The 20,146-nt window shown below is 49.5% G+C and overlaps 1 protein-coding gene and 1 long non-coding RNA gene across 2 annotated transcripts in view; one reads left to right on the plus strand and one right to left on the minus strand.

The window, feature by feature from the left end:
- Positions 1–581: 581 nt before the first annotated feature.
- The window catches only part of LOC136335920 (uncharacterized), a 32,808-nt gene continuing 13,243 nt past the window's right edge, over positions 582–20,146 (plus strand). Inside the window, exons 1-3 of the mRNA XM_066277150.1 lie at positions 582–1,254; positions 18,856–19,414; positions 19,940–20,063. Coding sequence (XP_066133247.1) covers positions 1,044–1,254; positions 18,856–19,414; positions 19,940–20,063 — 894 coding nt within the window. The 5' untranslated portion in view covers positions 582–1,043. The remainder of the gene's footprint in view (positions 1,255–18,855; positions 19,415–19,939; positions 20,064–20,146) is intronic.
- Positions 1,216–17,931, minus strand: LOC136335921 (uncharacterized). Its single transcript, XR_010731331.1, has 4 exons — positions 17,687–17,931; positions 7,731–7,875; positions 5,592–5,801; positions 1,216–1,396 (listed from the first exon to the last, which is right to left on the minus strand). It is a non-coding gene; the product is annotated as an uncharacterized lncRNA (long non-coding RNA).

Raw genomic sequence — 20,146 nt, forward strand, 5'->3', positions numbered from 1 at the left:
CAAGCAAATATAATACAGAAGCAGATGTGGCGGTAACCTATTTGCTAAGGGGGCTGCACATAGCATAGCAACAGGGGCTGGGGTCTAGCTCATTGGCGAATTCCAAACATAAACTTCTGATAAGGGTCTTTTAACCAATAGAATGCAAACGTTTGTCTTTTCTTTTTCTTTTTCTTTTTCTTTTTCTCTCAGCCTCACAGGGTCCCTATCTGTCTCTGCTTCTTGAACGACCTTGGGCATGTTATTCCTAACAGAACAGGAGCAGGACCTGCCTGTAACCCTTAAGTTCCCTGTTCCATTAGTGCCCTGCCTATTTTCTGATCTTCTCTTGGTCCTTACATTTCCAGTAAATTTTTTTTTTTTTGATAGAGACAGAGAGAGAGACAGACAAGCAGGAAGGAAGAGAGATGAGAAGCATCAATTCTTCATTGCAGCTCCTTAGTTGTTCATTGATTGCTTTCTCATATGTGCCTTGACCAGGGGGGCTACATAATCAAATGTCAAAATAATCTGGAGATGTTTTCTCTCAACATATATACCCTGATTTATCAATGTCACTGCATTAAATTTAATTAAAAAAGAAATGGAGGAAAAAAAAAAAGAAATCACAGCCATGAATAATTTATTCTTTAATGACAGATTTTAAAAAAATCTGAACAAGATTCATTCTCACTCTTTGACAGCAGTGGCTGAATGGGAGTGTGGTTGTGGTGATGGTGGTGATGTTGCTTGGTCTGCGTGACTGCATGGCCTTTCCTGTGTTGTAGGGTTGAGCCAAGATGTCAGGGAAACATTTCTGGACTAAATAATGAAACTGAGTCTCCTGTCTTTGCTGGGAGGTGGAGCCCTAGTCAGTGGAATTCGGGGAAATTCTAAGAAGTGATTATGACCTTACTGTAAGCTGCACAGGAAATGGCTGGGGCAGTTACCCAGCCTCCTCCATTTGCTTCTTTTGTTTTCATCAAGGTGGAGCATCTCTGAGCACAACCTTCTGCAGGGCTGGGCTGCTCCGGTGCAGAGGCAGGGAGAGACACGGACTCACAATGGGACAGAACTGGAGCCAGAAAAAGTTGCAGCAGGATGAAGCAGGCGATGAGCTTCAGCACATTCTGCCCAGGGAGGCACAAGAGCACCAGAGGGAGCAGCCCCAAAGCCGTCCTTCCAAGTCGAGGAAAATCTTGAAATGTTCTCAGAAAGTATCGTACAGGGATAAAGAACCCAAAAAGGTTATTCACCAGGAAGAAACCTGCAAAGGTAGGAGCTTGACCTTTTCCATCCGGCAGGAAGTCCTTGTCCCATTCTTTTGTTTTTCTGTTCATTCAGTCCTCTGCTCACTTATTCCTTTCTCCAGTCAATGTTTATTGCATGCCACCCTCCTGGCTGTTATCCTGAGGACCTGGAAGGGAACAGGCAGAGTGATAAGACACTTCTTTCCCAAGCCTGGAGAAACCCACATGCTAAGGGGGGCTGGCTTGCTGACAACCACCATCCATCGTGCAAGGAGTTGGCATAGGGCTGGGGTGAGAGGCTAAACTTGTGGAGGCTCAGAGACTCAATGCCAGGGATAAGAATAGGACCAATACAGAATGAACCAGCCAATAGTCATCACATTTGTGAGCGCACCTCACACGGATTACCATGCCACGCTCTTGTAAAGCTGAGAAAACCAAGGCTCAGAGAGGTTGAGTCACTTGCCTAGGGACACACAGCAAAAGAGGAGATCAAGGTTCAAATCCAAGCAACCAGAGCTGGCTGCTGGATTGTGCCATGGGCTCTGGGGCTGTACTGCAGGGGTCAGAGAAGAGGAATGTGGGGTGGGATTGGGGTTGTGGGGGGTGTTTGTGTCTGATCCACATTTGTGTCCCCACGGTCCAGCATGGTTCATGACCAGGGAAGCTTGCTGACTGGCCTTGAGAGGGGCTGCTCTGCTTATTGAGGCTCTGGTCCATAGCGGGTTTGTGGGGGAGGGAGTACGCTTTCTCGGAGTAGCTGGTGCATTCCTAAGCTAGGGAATGTTTTTCTGCAGATAAAATGCTTCAAATGTCAGCTTTCCCATGAGGTCAGTGGGAAGTTGCAGAACTGCAATGGGAGTGCAGGGTCACGGGGGATGCACTGTTGCCAGCTGCCTGTGTATCGCTGGCATCTGGACGAAGACTGGCATCATCTCCAGAGAAGGGACAAGCATTTATCTATTGATCTACAGATGATGGGATCTTTGAGGGTTTCCCAGAATTCTCATAGCCTTGTGCCTATGAGGTGATGTTAGGGCATCCTTGCCAGGACGGTCCCTTTTTTAGGGTCATTTCACTTTCTTTCCTGCTGAGACCAGTTTGGCAATGGGTATGCACGAGAGGAAGGCGCTGCAGGACTTAAGAAAAAGCACACAAGACACAACATAGAGAAAAGATGGGTGCGGGGACCCCCAGCCTCTAGGACTGAGAGCCCAGATCTCTGCAGCCTCAGTGTATTTATTTGTTTCTTTAACCCTCAAGCAAGTTAGCAGAGCATAGACTCAGGAACAGAGAAGGGTGATCAACCAAAACCTTCCAGGTACACAGGAAATGGTTATAAGGTTCAGAAAAGGTTCAGAAGTTTCCAGTAAATGTGTTTTTTTTTGATAGAGACAGAGAGAGAGAGACAGACAGACAAGCAGGAAGGAAGAGAGATGAGAAGCATCAATTCTTCATTGCAGCTCCTTAGTTGTTCATTGATTGCTTTTTCATATGTGCCTTGACCAGGGGGGCTACAGCAGAGCCAGTGACCCCTTGCTCAAGCCAGCGACCTTGAGCTTCAAGCCAGCAACCTTTGGGCTTCAAGCCAGCAAACTTTGGGCTCAAACCGGCCACCTTGGGGTTTCAAACCTGGGTCCTCCACGCACCAGTCTGAAGCTCTATCCACTGCACCACCACCTGGTCAGGCTCCACAGAGATTCTTAGTCACCTAAGAACAACTGAGATTTAGGCTGGAGGGAGGAGGTGCCCCTTATCTTCGGAGCTGAATAAACTCAGGGTCTCATTTATCCAGCAAAGGTATTTTTTGTTCAGGCTCGCAGTTAAGCAGTCTCAATTGAAAAAGGCCAAAATTAAAAACCAGCCATTTATTATTTATCCTCGTTTCACAGACCTGAGTACAGTTTTACATACAAACAAGACAACTACAGTACAGAGACATGAGCAGGACACATAAACAAATCTGATTAATCTTAATAGCGTGTTGTTAATGTTCAGGGTCTCATGAAGAGGAGCCGCAAAGGAATGAGGCAGCAGCAATATTGCAAGTGGAGGACCCCAATCTCTCCAGGATGGAGGTGCCTTGGAGAGATCAGCTATCCAATTTATTTAGCAGAATATGTCGTCTTGTGTAAGAAACTAGCAAGCAGAATAGAGTGTACAATTTTATTATTTAGTTTTGAAAAACTGATTAGATTTCTCTTGCCCTTTCTGAGACAAAAGACCACACCATCTGCTGTCTGATTCTCGACCTGCAGAAAGCTCCAGCAGGGCCAAGCGTCCACGTCCCTGGCCTTCCCAAGGACGCGACTGCTTCAGTCATGTATGCTTGGTCTCCGCCTTCGCTTTCTCAGTATGGGAACCGAAAGTCACTGCGTGCTTTGACTTTCCTCTAACATTTCTCCCTTTTTTGTTTATCTCATTCTGTAACATTATATGATGTACAAAGAAGCCCGTCCTTCGGAACGACCCAAGTCGCTTTTGCTCTTTCTCCAGACTAAGCAAATACAAAAACATAAAACAGCAATGACAATTAATGTGCTTATTGTAGAAGCTCCTAATAATTGTAACTGTTTAACAGGGTTCAGTTCAGATAGTCCATCAGCAATACTACTTAATAAAGGTGCACCAGAAAGCAATTCCAATTTTTCTCTGAAAGTGTCATATATATCTTGTTGCAAATGTATTTTCACAGCTGTATTACCTTGACCAAGCAAATGTCTTCTAACTTTATCCCAAAGAAAGTTAGTCTCATTATATGGATGCGGGGTTACACAAAAGGTAATAATGTTCCAATCACATTTAAGTTTTATTTGATGTTATAAGCTTGCCAATTGATCTCCCAATAGTACTAGCGCCTGTTGTAAATCTGCTATTTGACTCTCAATACGACTATCAATCAATCTTTGGCTATTCCATAATTTTTCAGTGTTCATGCCAGTTTTGCACAAACTCTGTGTTTTGTATAGATTGATGAAGAGCAACTCCTGCTGCTGCCGCAGTGGCTGTGATAGAAATAATTCCAATAACAGCAGCAATTAATATACCTATAAAATGTTTTCCTTTGTGTAATATCTTTTTTAGAGCCTCATCTATTGAATACATTTCAGGCGAGTTTTACCATTGTCTATGCATCTGAACAGGGATCCAAACTCTTGTTCTAGCTTTATATACACAGAATCAACAGACTGATTATAATTAATAGAAGAATTGAGACATGTGTAAAAAGAACAATTCACATAGGTAATGAGATTAATTGATTCATTCCAGAACACAGGACCAGTCATGAATATAGTATAAGGTAGACAGATGCACACAAACTTGTATGTTATGGGATTCAATGCGTGTAACTGTCAACAAATATTTTCCTGATTGATAAATATATGAACCTTTCCATGCACTCATATGATGTAAATCTATTCCAATTTTCCATAAATCTGTATGTGTAGGTCCTCCTATAAAGTGAGGAGCTGGGGGAGACATTCCTCTACCATGCCATACAATAGGCTTTCCAGGTTAACGTATGTAAAGAATATTTGGTCCGAGCAGAGCCAACTGGGGCCCAATCAAAGATGCTCTCAGCCTGACCAGGCAGTGGCACAGTGGATAGAGCATCGGCCTAGAATGCTGAGGACCCAGGTTCGAAACCCCAAGGTCACTGGCTTGAGCGTGGGATCATAGGCATGACACCATGGTCCCTGACTTGAACTCAAGGTCGCTGGCTTGAGCAAGAGGTTACTGGCTCAACTGTAGCCCCCTCCAGTCCCCCCCCCCAGTCAAGGCATGTATGAGAAAGCAATCAATAAGCAAATAAGGTGCTGCAATGAAGAATTGATGCTTCTCATCTCTCTCCCTTCCTGTCTGTCTGTCTCTCTCATACACTAAAAAAAAAAAAAAAGACGCTTTCATAGGAAATATTAAGACGTACTCTTCCAATTTCTCCTTTACATGTTCCCCACATCATCCAGCTATCTATACCATTAGCACGCCTTTGTTGACAATTAGGAAGATTGGGAGCACTATCAGTGGTGCCATTATATGACTTATTCTGAAAGGTCCACCCTTGTAATATATAAAGAACAAGGTGATATGACCCATTTTGTACGGTAGATAACCAACTCTGTGGTTTTAAGCAATGATCTCCTGCACCTGTACAAACGGGTAATCCATCTGAGCCACAGTACAATTTGATATAACTCGCCCCTCTTCTTTGAGCCTTAAGGGTTCACGACCATCAAATGGTCCTGGAAGCCAAACAGAATCATTAACATGTACAGAAAAAGGGGTGTCTTCCCAATTAACAGGTCTATTTAAAGGAGGATTAGGAATATAAATCCAGTAAGAATAGTTAGTTCTGCTTACTGTTACGGACACAACAGCCAACATGGCAGGAAACAGATTTGAGAATGTTTGTGGAGTCGTAGTCCCGATTAAAACATTTTCTGCCTCCTGGGTAAGTTTCTTCAGTTGCCCCCAAGTAGGCTGTTCAAAGATGTCAAATCTTCCTCTCTCCCACTTCCGACTCGTGCGGAGGCTTCAATCTTCTGGAAGGTAGCCACTGGTCTCCCGTATCTGTGGAGATAAGAGCAAATCCTCGCCCCCATATTTTGACTAATCTCTTTTTCAATTGCCCATTATCATCTTTCCAATAAATGGGCTGTGATATAATAGTTAAAGGCTGTCTCAGGTGGTGTCTTTCAGTGGCTGTATCAGTGGCATCATTTCTGATGTCTAAAAAATCTAAAGTAAAAAGAGCTCTGCCTAATTGTATCCTAGAGGGTTCTCCCCTACTCCCCCTTTTTTGTTTCAGTAACACGGCTTTCAATGTACAATGAGCTCTTCCAACAATGGCGTGCCCTTGAGGGTTATAAGGGACGCTGGCTGTATGTTTAATTTGCCATTGTTGACAAAACTGACAAAACGAAGAGGAAGTGTAGGTAGGGCCCTTGTCGGTTTTAATGCTCAAAGGGATGCCCATGACAGCAAATGTTTCTAAAAAGTGTTGGATCACATGACGTGTTTGTTCTCCAATAGTAGGTAGCAGGTGTGACCCATAAAAACCCTGAGAAAGTGTCAATGGAAACAACAGCCTTATCAGTGCTTGGCCAGGGCAGCAGGGTAGCGGGGAAATGTTCTGCTCCCGCGGGATTTGGCTTTCCAAAGTCCCTACATAAGACTTGTTTCAGGATGGCATTCCAATCTCCGGCCATTTTCCTACACCGTCCCACACTTTTGACACAGGGTAATAGTTGGCCCAGAGCAGCTGAGCTATTTGCAGTGTGACGGGTCTGCACAGGGCATGGTGGACACCAGTCAGGCTAGTGGATGAGCATCTCATCAGCCAGTTGCTTGAGCATGTGTGGACACAAGGGTGGACTCTCCCAGTTTGACTTTTGCCTGCCTGACCCATCCATCCCCACAGTATCCTTGCTAAGAAGTTGTCATGTTTATGTGGAGCTGGGGAGACCTCAAGGTCCTTTGAGGGCTTAGTCAAGATTGTTTCTCTGTGTCAAGGTGGGGTAATCACAACCCCCCACCCTGAGGAGAGCTGTGTTGGTTTGGGACAAACAGGGGTTCCCTACCAGACGTAGATGGGGTGATTCTGTTCTAACAAAGCACTGTCCCGTGGACAGAGCCTGAGGTGCCCAGGTCACGTAAAGGTTTTAGTAGGTACACCCTGGCCAGATAGCTCGGTGTTAGGTAAACAAATGTGTTTTAGGTTTGCTCTCCTGTATTGGGGCAGCGCCCTGTGCGTGTAGTCTATGGAAGGCTGCAGGTGCGTGCCCTCAGTGCGGCAGATTGCAAATTGCGGGTAGCTTTCCTGCTTGGGAGGGGCGATTGTTTGCTATTGTTTGCTGGAGAAGGTTTTTTTTTACCCCCAGCCTGTTTTGCTGGAGAATCCAAAGAGAGAGAGAGAGAGAGAGAGAGAGAGAGAGAGAGAGGGAGCGCGCTGAGGGGCATGGGAGCCCTGAGATTTTGGCCCAGACTGTTTGGCTGAGCCCTGCTGAGGCTGGTGGAGGCCTGTGAGTCCCGGAGAGTCTGGAGAATGAGTTGGGGCTTTGGGAGCCCTGAGTGAGAGGAAAGCCATCTTCCCTGCTTGTTTGCTGGTCTGATGTTGTGAGACTTTAAGAAACGAGATGGCCCACCATTTTCTGGCTCCACGGTTCCTTTACCATCAGCCCAAATCAAATGGGAACCTGTGTGTCCACGATGGCGCCGGCCACTGGCCTTATACTCGGTTAGTTAGAACACTGTCCTGATCTGCAGAGGTTGCTGGTTCGATCCCTGGCCAGGACACATACAGGAACAGATGGCTATGTTTGTCTCTCTCCCTTCCTCTCTTTCTAAAATCCATAAATAAAATTTAAAAAGTGTTTCTGGTAATCACAAGAAAAATATATAAAAAGAAACAGGTGCAGTTAATTTCAGCAATGTATTTTACTTAGCCCAGTGTAGCCGAAGGAGGACTCCGGCCTGTTTCAGTGTTCAGTCCATATTCACCTCACTGAGATTTCGACGTTCTCTTTTCATACTAAAGTCTTTGAAGTCTGGTGTGTTTTTCACTCACAGTTCAGCTCCGCCGGGACTTGTCACATGCTCAGTAGCCACCTTGTGGCTTGTGGCTGCCCAATTGAACTGCACAGCTCTAGAAGGAAAGAGGAGTGATGCCAGGTAGCCCTGAGCCCGGTGACCTCACAGAGATTGCAGGGGCTCTCGTGGCTACTCTCTAATCTAAGGAATTATCAACAAGGAGCTAGCTACTAGAAGTGAATAGGGAACCTTCTTCCCCACCCCCAAATACTTTAATGCTATTGGAGACTGTCCTGCTTTGATTCAGAATAATTTCCATCCCAGCCTGATGCACTGGATATCCACATGCTCTGCCCTGGTGGCGCAGTGGATAAAGCGTCGACCTGAAATGCTGAGGTTGCCGGTTTGAATCCCCAGGCTTGCCAGGTCAAGGCACATATGAGCAGCAACTACTAGTAGTTGATGCTTCCTGCTCCTCTTCTTGCTCCTGTCTCACTCCCCCCCCCTCTCTCTTCTCTCTAAAATCAATAAATAAAAATCTTTTAAAAAATTTAAAAAATGAATCTGGCCAGTTGGCTCAACGGTAGAGCGTCAGCCCTATGTATGGATGTCCTGGGTTTGATTCTAGGTGAGGGCACACTAGAGAAGCAACCATCTGCTTCTCCACCCCTCCCACTCTTGCTTCTCTGTCTCTCTTCTGCTCCTGCAGCCATGGCTCTATTGGTTTGAGTGCATTGGCTCCAGGCGCTGAGGATGGCTTGGTGGAGCCTCCGCCTCAGGCACTAAAGATAGCTCAGTTGTGAGCATGGCCCCAGGTGCGGAGAGCATTGGCCCCTTACGGGGGTTGCTGGGTGGATACTGGCCAGGATGCCTTCGGGAGTCTGTCTCTCCCCTTCTCTCAACTTGGAAAAAGAAAAAACTAAAAATAAAATAAAGTAATAAAACATGACCAAGTGGTGGTGCAGTGGATAGTGAATTGGACTGGGAAGCCAAGGACCCAAGTTTGAAACCCTGAGGTCGTCAGCTTGAGTGTGGGCTTATCCGGCTTTAGCATGGGGTCACTGGCTTGAGTGTGGAATCATAGACATGACCCCGTGGTTGCTGGCTTAAGCCCAGTGGTTGCTGGCTTGAAGCCCAAGGTTGCTGGCTTGAGGAAGGGGTCACTGGCTCAGCTGGAGCCCCCAGTCAAGGCACATATGAGAAAGCAATTAATGAACAACTAAGGGGCCACAACGAAGAATTTGATGCTTCTCATCTCTGTCCTTGTCTGTCTGTCCCTATTTGTCCCTCTCTCTGTCACGAAAATTAATTAATTAGTTAAATTTCCACCCCATATCCCCCACCCACCCAGTTCTTTGTTTTATATGAAAGTTCTGCTGAGAGACCCAGCAAAATAGTAGCTTAAGCAAGATAAAATTTGTTTCTGTTGTGGAGGGTTTGGGCACACGGTCCAGGGCACCTCAGTGCTCAGGGACCCAGACCTTCTCATTAAACTTCTCCACGTGAGGTCCTGGCCTATAATGGCTGCCCAGCTCCTGTCATCATATGTGCATTCCAGCCACCAGGAAGGAGAGGGCATGCCTTTGCCCTCGACAATGAAAAGGCATTCTGAGATCCCAACTTGAAACATAACTCCGCTCCCATACTGAAATTTCCAGTGAGAAATTACAGTTCAAAAATGCCCTTGCGCCTGACCTGTGGTGGACAAAGCTTGGACCTGAAATGCTGAGGTCGCCGGTTTGAAACCCTGGGCTTACCTGATCAAAGCACATAGGGGAGTTGATGCTTTCTGCTCCTCCCTTCTCTCTCTCTCTCTCTCTCTCTCTCTCTCTCTCTCTCTCTCCTCTCTAAAATGAAGAAATTTTAAAAAAATCTTAAAAAAAAATGTCCTTTCCAGTTCCAGTCCATAAGAATGGGTGTCCGAGTGCTGAAACGCCTTGGCCCGCACTGCCTCGTGCCGGCTTTGGCCCCGAGTCTCCACAGAGCCTGCCTCCTGCCGCTGCACATTACGTGGTCTCGCTGCTGCTCTGGGATCCTCCGTGGGGTCTTCCAGTCCTGGCTCTGCCTGCCTGGCGCAGTCCTCTGGGGCAGTGGCATCCTCACACCACCCCTGCCCCCGCTGATACCCGTAACATTCAGAAACCGGGTGCTTGTGACCGAACTGGGGGTGCCCTCCTTTCCCATCCAGTGTGTGCAAGCCTCTTCATTTGATCTTTTCCCCGAGCCTTGGCTCCTGGCACCTCCGTTCTTATCAAGGGCGGGCCGATTAGCGATTAGCGATTAACGGCACTGGGCACCACCATCGTCGCATATTAAGAAATCAAAGCCTTTGAACCCTGCCAGAGACCGCAGAGCCTTTAGCCTCGGTGACTGCCCTCAGGCAGTGTAGCTTCCCCCACACAGTCTTGCAATCCCTCTGCCCCAAGGTTCACAGCCCAGGATGCAGCCCTCCTGGGCCCGGGCAGGGCAGTGGGTGACCCTTCCCATCCACAGCTGTGCAGGCTGGTGCCACGTCCCTGGCTGTCCTACCCTGTTCACTAGGGTCTGTGGGCAAGCCCAGCCTGTGCCTCCATTACAACCTTCTCTCAGCCTGCCCGAGTGACGCCCTGATGCCAGTTCCGGCACCCTGGGACTCTCTCTACTCCCTGGTCCTGAAAGTGTGTTTCAACCGTCCCTTCCCATCGGGGCTGGCTTTTCCTTCCGGCAGGCTCCCAGCACAGGCACCAGTGCCGGCCTGCCCTCAGGGGACCAGGCAGGTACGTATCAGAAACACTGCAGGTCTGGTCCCAGACCACCATGGCAGAGTGTGTGTCTCAGTAAAGGGGGTTCGGATGGGAGAGGGAGTGGCACCCCAGCAGCTCAGGGAGCAGAGAGCACCCCAGGTGGCTGGTGTCACTGCTCCTGGGCATAGCAGCAGCATGACAGCGGGAAGGAGTGAGGATGAAGAGGAAGGGACGGTGAGGAGGCCACCGCCCTGTCCCGGGGGGGGGGGGGAACCAGAGGCCTGCCCTGGCACTGGCCCAGGTAGAGAGACACATCTTCTGTCCCCTGGTCCATCTCACGTGCTGGGCCGGGTAAACTGACTGACATAGACAAGGTCACTCTAATTCCTCTGAACTTTTGGAGAGAAAACCCAAGTGTCTCATTGTGAAAGCTCTGTCTCCAGCTGCTGCTCAGGCCTGGGCTGAGGTCTTTGTCTGCAGAAGGGGCTGAAACTGGGGAACTCTAGGGACCCCAAGAAGGGGAAAGACAGGCTATGATCCTTCCCCTGCACCCCCACCCTGCCTGAAAGTCAGGCCCCTCCCGGGTTCTGTGCAAGATCTATCATCTACCTTTTATCCATCTGTCATTATTTTCTATCTATCTATCTATCTATCTATCTATCTATCTATCTATCTATCTATCATCTATCTATCTATCTATCTATCTATCATCTATCTATCTGTCAGTATGTCTGTCTATCTATCTATCTGTTGGAATCCATGGGAGTCCGAAATGACCAGAGCAGGCTTGAAAGGAAGAAAGGAACCCTGCCAGGCTGACTCACAAGGGGAGTCCGGCCAGGCACAGCCTGGGACTGGGTTTCAAGGGTTTTGGGGAGGGGGAGTGAGATGGGTCATGGGGCACTAGCCCATTGGCTGCTGGACCAAGGAAGGTCTTTTATGGAAGTTTGCCAGGACTTTTTGGCTTGTGACGTCAGACATTCTTTTATGATTAGTCATTTGCTGCAAGCCCTGCAAGGAGACTTACTGGCAGGGTTAAAGAAATGAAAGCTAAGGTTCCCTCAAGGGAAAAGGGATGGAGGTCATTGTCTTCTGTAACTTCTTCCTGCAGAGTAGGGGCGGTGAGAGGTTTTTGCCTAAGGATCACTCCAGTGAGGGGTAGAGAGATGCAGTGATGGCTTCTTGTCGGGTAGGGGTGTATTTATAGGGTTTCAGATTTTTTGTTTCACAAGGATTTCAGGGTTGGTGTGTAGGGTTAGGTAAATTTTTCCGATTTTCTGACTGGCGAAGGTCTGCAGGCGGTTCTGTAAGAAACTAGTGAACAAACCTAAGAGGCAGGGTCCAAAAGTTAGAAAAATAAATAGGAGAGTGAGTGGACCAATGAAAGGCAATAGTCAAGACACCTAGTTTGTGTGAAACCACCGATTCCATGACTCAGTTTGTTTTTTACAAATTCACTGGGCTTTAGAGAGAGAGAGAGAGAGAGTGGGAATAAGATAAGGCAGTGGATAGTCCCCCTGCCCCTAGACCTATTTTTATAGAAATTCTTAAATTAACAAGAAGAGGAATTACCTGTATAGCTCATTTGGTTCTTAGATTGACGGATAGTGTACTAAGAATTGAAAGAGGCTCATGGGATGGGATTAGGTTGATATTGGGGGTGAGATAGATTAGGGTACAGGTTTCTGTCTAATTAGTAGGGAGACATATATAGGTGTTGGTCCCACACAAGTTGGTACCACTCTGATTGGGTGATACAGAATGAGAGGTGAATAGAGAATAGAAGGACAAGGGGTCGGTTTTGTTTCTGTTTCTGAGCTCCAGATGGTCAGGGTGGAGGAAAGAGTCGTCCTAATAAGTGGGGAGAGTAGAGGATTGTTAGCTAGGGTGACTAATTAAACATTCTTCGAAAACTAGTTTTCTGACTGTTCAAATTTTTTTTCTCTGTACAACTTGCACAAACCTTCTACAATTTACATAAACCTTCAACTTTCATGAACTTTCTTATCCAGAAATAACTGGCTCTCATAACAACTTGCTTTTCCTTTTCTTTCAAAAGTATTTCCATACCTTATACCTTCTATTATCAAAACCACACAATTCCTTTCTAGTCAGAACCTTTTTTTTTTTTTTTTGTATTTTTCTGAAGCTAGAAACGGGGAGAGACAGTTAAGACAGACTCCCGCATGCGCCCAACCGGGATCCACCTGGCACGCCCACCAGGGGGTGATGCTCTGCCCACCACGGGGCGATGCTCTGCCCCTCTGGGGCGTCGCTCTGTTGCGACCAGAGCCACTCTAGCGCCTGAGGCAGAGGCCAAGGAGCCATCCCCAGTGCCTGGGCCATCTTTGCTCCAATGGAGCCTCGGCTGCAGGAGGGGAAGAGAGAGACAGAGAGGAAGGAGAGGGGGAGGGGTGGAGAAGCAGATGGGCGCTTCCCCTGTGTGCCCTGGCCGGGAATCGAACCTGGGACCTCTGCACACCAGGCCGACGCTTTACCACTGAGCCAACCGGTATCTCTATTGTCAATACCCACAGTAGAGATCTTTGAGGAATAAATAAAATTTAAATATTCAGACAATGCATAGTAGATGGCTCTTGTGTTTATGAGAAATGAGATTAGTTTATCTGCTACTTGGAAGAAAAACCTTAGGCTCCTGAACGATATCCTTGGGTCTTCAGTGGCAATTCCCAGCACGCTGGGCAAGGTCAGGTTACAGGTAGCTGGAACAGGGATAGAAGAGACTGAACCCTCCCTCCATGGAGCAAGGGGGCAGCTTACCTTCTTGTGTCCCTCTTTCCACAGCAATGATGTGTCCCTTGATGGGGCCGGGAAGCCTGGCAGGCTACAGTTCAATGACCTTTCTTTCCACTCTGGAGCAGGGCCCTGATGGAATCCTATGAAGCCCTTTAGGGTGCTGGAGCCTTTAAGAGCGTATGCCAAAAGCTGGTATTTTCTGACTTCTTTTGGGCCTTATTGCCTTTTTTGTTACTTCCTTGGTCATTTTAGACCTTAAAAGCCATGCTCAGAAGATCCCACTGAGGGGCTTGACTAAGAGAGTAAAATTGGGAATTCAGTGTTTAAAGAAGCCTATTAGACTGAGGAAAGAAAAGATTTGATCTGCGGTAGTAGATGGTTGGAGACTGTGGAGGGTCTGAGTTTGATTTAGGGTGAGACCTCAGGTGGTGGGGGTTAAGGCGATGCCCAGATAGGCTACAGACTGAGAGTGAAGTTAAGCCTTAGCAGAGAAGACACGATATCACTTCACAGCGAGGAAGTTAAGAAGGGTGGTGGTGTGTCTCCTTGAGGCAGGCAGGGAGGGCCTGCAGAGGAGTAGGTTATCTACATATTGTAAGAGAGTACTAGTTTTGAGATAGCATGCTGCTAAATCCTGAGCTAGTGTCTGCCCAAACAGGTGTGGGCTGTTTCTGAACCCCTGAGGTAAGACAGTCCACGTAAGTTGCTGGGCTGCATTAGTGTCCGGGTCAGTCCAGGTGAATGCAAACAGAAAGTAAGAGTCAGGGTGTAGAGGAATGGTAAAGAAGGCATCGTTGAGGTCTAGGACCGTGAAGTGAGTGGTGTTTGAGGGAATGTGTGACAGTAACTTGTAGAGATTAGGGACTACTAGATGGAGGGGAATTACAGCCTCATTGATTAGATGTAAGGCTTGTACGAGGAGATAAGCCCCTGAAGGTTTTTGAACAGGAAGGATGGGGATATTGCAGGGGGAGTCCGTGGGGATGAGTAAACCTGGTTTAAGAGGTGGGTAATTATTGGTTTAAGGCCTTAGAAACAGACACAGTTAGATACACATTAAACAAAGATTTTACAAATTATAAATTAAGGAATTTAAATGAGCACACTTTACTTGTTTCAATTCAAATTATACTAGAGATATTTTCTGACAAACAAAGAGACAAGACGGATTACTTACTCACATAGCTTAATAGACAATTCTGCTTTTTAAAGTTTTTCAAGATGTCAGGGAGTTGCCAGCATAGAGGAGAGGAAGAGAGAAAGTAGACGGATGGACAGTGTGAACAGCTGGATGGAAAGAAGGGGGGTCAGAATCTGCAGGAGGAGGAGGAGATTGAAGTGCTGCTGGTGGCAGGCACCACGTGGTCAGAGGAGTCAAAAGATTTAGAGCAGGGGTCCCCAAACTACTGCCCAGCCCGTGGTCTGCATGCAGCCCCCTGAGGCCATTTATCTGGCCCCCATCACACTTCCGGAAGGGGCACCTCTTTCATTGGTGGTCAAAGCGCAGCATCGCTCAAGTATAGTACTACTTCCGGTGATGCAGGATGCACGCCTCACAGCTCCAGAAGCATGTCATAGCACTTGTTACAGCTAGCAGTGACAAATAGGGAACCAGACATTGACCATCTCATTAGCCAAAAGCAGGCCCATAGTTCCCATTGAAATACTGGTCAGTTTGTTGATTTTTTTTTTTTTTTGTATTTTTCTGAAGCTGGAAACGGGGAGAGACAGTCAGACAGACTCCCTCATGCGCCCGACCCGGATCCACCCGGCACGCCCACCAGGGGCGATGCTCTGCCCACCAGGGGGCGATGCTCTGCCTCTCTGGGGCGTCGCTCTGTTGCGACCAGAGCCACTCTAGCGCCTGGGGCAGAGGCCAAGGAGCCATCCCCAGCGCCCGGGTCATCTTTGCTCCAATGGAGCCTTGGCTGCGAGAGAGGAAGAGAGAGACAGAGAGGAAGGAGGGGGGGGGTGGAGAAGCAAATGGGCGCTTCTCCTATGTGCCCTGGCTGGGAATCGAATCCGGGTCCCCCGCACGCCAGGCTGACGCTCTACTGCTGAGCCAACTGGCCAGGGCCAGTTTGTTGATTTAAATTTACTTGTTCTTTATTTTAAATATTGTATTTGTTCCCGTTTTGTTTTTTTACTTTAAAATAAGATATGTGCCGTGTGTATAGGGAATTGTTCATAGTTATTTTATTTTATTTTTTTGTATTTTTCTGAAGCTGGAAATGAGGAGGCAGTCAGACAGACTCCCGCATGTGCCTAATCGGATCCACCCGGCATGCCCACTAGGGGGTGATGCTTTGCCCATCTGGGGCGTCGCTCTGCCGCAATCAGAGCCATTCTAGCGCCTGAGGCAGAGGCCACAGAGCCATCCTCAGTGCCCGGACAAACTTTGCTCCAATGGAGCCTCGGCTGCGGAAGGGGAAGAGAGAGATAGAGAGGAAGGAGAGGGGGAGGGGTGGAGAAGCAGATGGGTGCCTCTCCTGTGTGCCCTGGCCAGGAATCGAACCCAGGACTCCCGCACGCCAGGCTGACACTCTACCACTGAGCCAACCGGCCAGGGCCTGTTCATAGTTATTTTTATAGTCTGGCCCTCCAACGGTCTGAGGGACAGTGAACTGGCCCCCTGTGTAAAAAGTTTGGAGACCCCTGATTTAGAGCTCTGAGGAGAGGGGAGGGGGCAAGGGGAAGAAAGGCACCCTGCCACAGCCTGTGAGGAGGGAGGAGGAGTCGAAGAAGAGAGAGGCAGAGCTTGTGAGGAGGGGGTTGGGGCGAGGCAGAGACAGGCACCACTGCTGGAGCAGCAGCTTTTAAGGAGGGGGGAGGGGATAAAGGAGAGACTGGCAGAGCGGCAGCCTGTGAGGGGGTTGGAGGGGTTTAAGATTTGCAAGTGAATGAGAAACAGGATTCTGCGAAGAGAGGGGAGGGGGCTTTCTGGAGGGAAGAGACTCGAGCTAAAGAGATTTGCAGAGGGACCAGAGAGGAGTCTCGAAAGAGGGGTGCCCCGGAGGTCAGGCAGGAGGGAGAGAGAGTTGGGAGTCTGCAGAGAAGGAAAGATTAGGAGCGGAGGTTTTAAGTGAGGTTTCTTTGGCCAAAACGGCCTGCGTGTAGAACAGAAGGTACAGAAATTAAGGACAGGAGCGAGGGTAGAGGAAAGCCTGCACGTAAGGAATTTCTGAAGCCTGTCCTGTGTCCGGTGGCAGAAACTGTCTAGATTAGAGGCCCCCAAACTTTTTACACAGGGGGCCAGTTCACTGTCCCTCAGACTGTTGGAGGGCCGGACTATAAAAAAAAAACTATGAACAAATCCCTATGCACACTGCACATATCTTATTTTAAAGTAAAAAACCAAAACAGGAACAAATACAATATTTAAAATAAAGAACAAGTAAATTTAAATCAACAAACTGACCAGTATTTCAATGGGAATTATGCTCCTCTTACTGACCACCAGTGAAAGAGGTGCCCCTTCCAGAAGTGCGCTGGGGGCCGGATAAATGGCCTCAGGGGGCTGCATGCGACCCATAGGCCATAGTTTGGGGACCCCTGGTCTAGGTCCTGGAGGATGTTAATATCAAAAGTTCCATTTTCGGGCCAGTGGGAGCCATTATCTAGTGTGTACTGAGGCCATGCCGTGTTACAGAAGAAGATTAATTTTTTCGGTTTGAGGTCTGAGAGACAGAGTTTGGTGAGGTTTTTAAAGAGGCATCCCAAAGGAGTAGTCTCTGAGGGTCGGGACTGGGAGGAGCCCATGAAGGCGGAGAATAGAGAAAGAGAAGAGCGTCCTCTGACTCAACTATCCTTTATACTGAACGTGGAAAACGAGAAGGCCGATCGTCACCGGGAATCTCGCTTTCAAAAGAGAGTGGAGCAACCTGGCTAGGCGCCTAGACTTTTGAGGAAAGTCCAGTTACAGGCGGCCTGGAGTAGAGACCTCCCAATCAGCGACCGTGAGAGGAGAGAGTGAGGGTGAGAGACAAATAGGGGCCTGCCTGGCTGGTTGGCTCAGCGGTAGAGCGTCGGCCTGGCGTGCGGGGGACCCGGGTTCGATTCCCGGCCAGGGCACATAGGAGAAGCGCCCATTTGCTTCTCCACCACCCCCCTCCTTCCTCTCTGTCTCTCTCTTCCGTCCCGCAGCCAAGGCTCCATTGGAGCAAAGATGGCCCGGGCGCTGGGGATGGCTCCTTGGCCTCTGCCCCAGGTGCTAGAGTGGCTCTGGTCGCAGCAGAGCGACGCCCCTGAGGGGCAGTGCATCACCCCCTGGTGGGCAGAGCATCACCCCTGGTGGGCGTGCCGGGTGGATCCCGGTCGGGCGCATGCGGGAGTCTGTCTGACTGTCTCTCCCTGTTTCCAGCTTCAGAAAAATACAAAAAAGAAAAAAATAAAGAATAAAAAAAAATAGGGGCCTGCTGGAGATGGGAAAGAGCAGAAATTCCTTACCTTCTGGTCCAACAGGGGTTCGAGACAGGGTGGGATAGCCGGCCAATCAATCTACATTCACACAGCCAAACAGAATCAGGGAGTTAGCCTGGGACGATGTGCCGCTGCCCACTGCTTCCCTGGTAGTAAGTCTGGCAGGTGAAGGGGATCGTCCAGGCATCCGGTACCCTGTCCCGGGTTTTAGCACCAAATGTTGGAATCCATGGGAGTCCAAAATGACCAGAGCAGGCTTGAAAGGAAGAAAGGAACCCTGCTGGGCTGACTCACAAGGGGAGTCCCGCCAGGCACAGCCTGGGACTTGGGTTTTAAGGGTTTTGGGGAGGCGGAGTGAGACGGGTCGTGGGGCACTAGCCCATTGGCTGCTGGACCAAGGAGGGTCTTTTATGGAAGTTTGCCAGGACTTTTTGGCTTGCGACATCAGACATTCCTTTACAATTAGTCATTTGCTGCAAGCCCTGAAAGGAGACTTACTGGCAGAGTTAAAGAGATGAAAGCTAAGGCTCTCTCTCTCTCTCTCTCTCTCTCTCTGTCTATCTATCCATCCATCCTTCAATCTAGTTGGTCCCAAATGTGGAAGGAAGCAGAATGTGGGTTGCCCTCTGGCAAACATGGAGGCGCAGTGCTTTTCCAAGTGTGGTCCTGGGACCAGCCAATCAGCAGCACTTGGCAACGTGTCAGAAATGCACACTCCCACCTGGGCTTGAGCGAGCCCTACAGGTGGTCTTAATGCACATTTGAGCTGCGCAGCACTGTGCTAGAACATTCTCTACTAACTCTCTGGACCTCCTCCTCATGCCTCTGGTGGGGAGCATGCCTTTGTCATCTCAGGATGTTGGGGTGAAGCCCACAGCTGATGAAGGCGCAGATCCCTAGTGGCCCTGGGCGCTCAGAGGCTCAGCTGGGGTTAGGATTTTCTACTCCAAAGGTGACACTGTGCAAAACCCACCAGTCTGCTGCAACCATAGCATCCATCTGTGGCCTCCCGATCTTCACGCTGGTCACACAGACCCCCGTTCCCATACGGCCCTTCAACCCGGCCTCCCTGTGGGCCTGCTGGCTTCCCCCATGGATGGGAATCACCCTGAGGAGTCCCGTGGCAGGCGTCCTCCTGCCTTGCCTGCTCTCTCTGTTCCCACAGCCCCTCTGAGCCATCCTTCCCTCTCTTCCAGGCTACTTACAGTTGGTCCAGGATGGGAAGTTCCAGGAAGCCTGCCTGAGCATCTTGGCATTGGCACAAGAAGGCCAGGACTGTGGCCTCGAGTACCAGACTGTGGCCCAGAGCATGTGGCAGGTTGTCCAGCAGGCCCTGGGGTGCAAGGGGCACAGCTGGGAGCTGGAACGGAAGCTCCAGTCTGTGATGGCTGCCATAGAGTGGACCCAGCACCACCTCGAGAACGAGGAGGTGGATGCCGCCTGGGGTGAGGTTGCCGCCTGGGGCAGTCAGCTGAGGAGACTGCTGGAACGTGATGCTGAGGCCCTTGTGCCCACCTTCAACCCCGGGGTTCACCTGCGCCCCTACTTGGAGGCGTTGGACGGGGCCTTGGGACAGGGCCTGGGGGCCCAGAGGGCAGACCGACTGGGGGCCCCCCTCTGGGATGCCTACAAGGCCTGCTTTCAGGAGGTCCTCGTCAGCCGCCTCTGTGAGGTCCTGCGCTCACACAGCCACAGCCGGGAAAGCTACTGTACACTTTACACCTGGGGCAAGGCAACCTTGTTTGGGCAGCAGAAGTGAGCCTGCAGGGATGGGGGTTGGGGTACTGGGTGAGGCCACGGCCTCGCGGTGAGGGCCCTCAAACCCGGTCAACACCGAGGCCTTTGCAACGGCCTCCTGGGAGGGAGCAGTGAGTGGTCTGGGAAGGGTGGATTCAGCTGGCCTTGGGGACAACGCATGCCCCCACACGTGTGTTAGTGCCTGTGTATGTGTGTGTGTGTGTCAGTGTGTTTGTTGTGCAGTATGTGTGGGGGGGTGCGTGTATGCAGCGAGCTCATGGTCAAAGTCTGTGTATGACACTGAGACTCGTCTACACTGGTACAGCCTTTTGCTCACATTCGTCAACCTCACTTGCCCTCTGCAGTTACTAGTCCTGTATGCAGGGCACGGGGGCGGATGGCACAGGTTAGGGAGGGCCAGCCAGCCTCGAGTCCCCTGCCCTTAGCTCTGAGCTGTCCTCCATACCCAGCCCTGCCCTGCTCCCACCCCAGCTGGGCTCTGTGCCCCCTGGGGCTCCTTCTAGGCTCCTTCTTCTCATCCAGCAGGAATACACCGCTGGAGGCACCTGCCCACTCCCAGAAGCCTACAGCACAATGCCTCGTGGACCAACTGATGTTTGTTTCCTGGATGTCCCAAATACAAGAGAGGCTGGTGGCGCTGATCCAGGTCAATGGCCAGGAGTGCCCATCACCCAGGCTTCTGGATTCTGCACGTGGGGCGGGGGGTGCGGGCAGGGGAGGGGCTTGAGG

This window comes from Saccopteryx bilineata, chromosome 4 (assembly GCF_036850765.1).
Source record: "Saccopteryx bilineata isolate mSacBil1 chromosome 4, mSacBil1_pri_phased_curated, whole genome shotgun sequence".
Lineage (NCBI taxonomy): Eukaryota > Metazoa > Chordata > Mammalia > Chiroptera > Emballonuridae > Saccopteryx > Saccopteryx bilineata.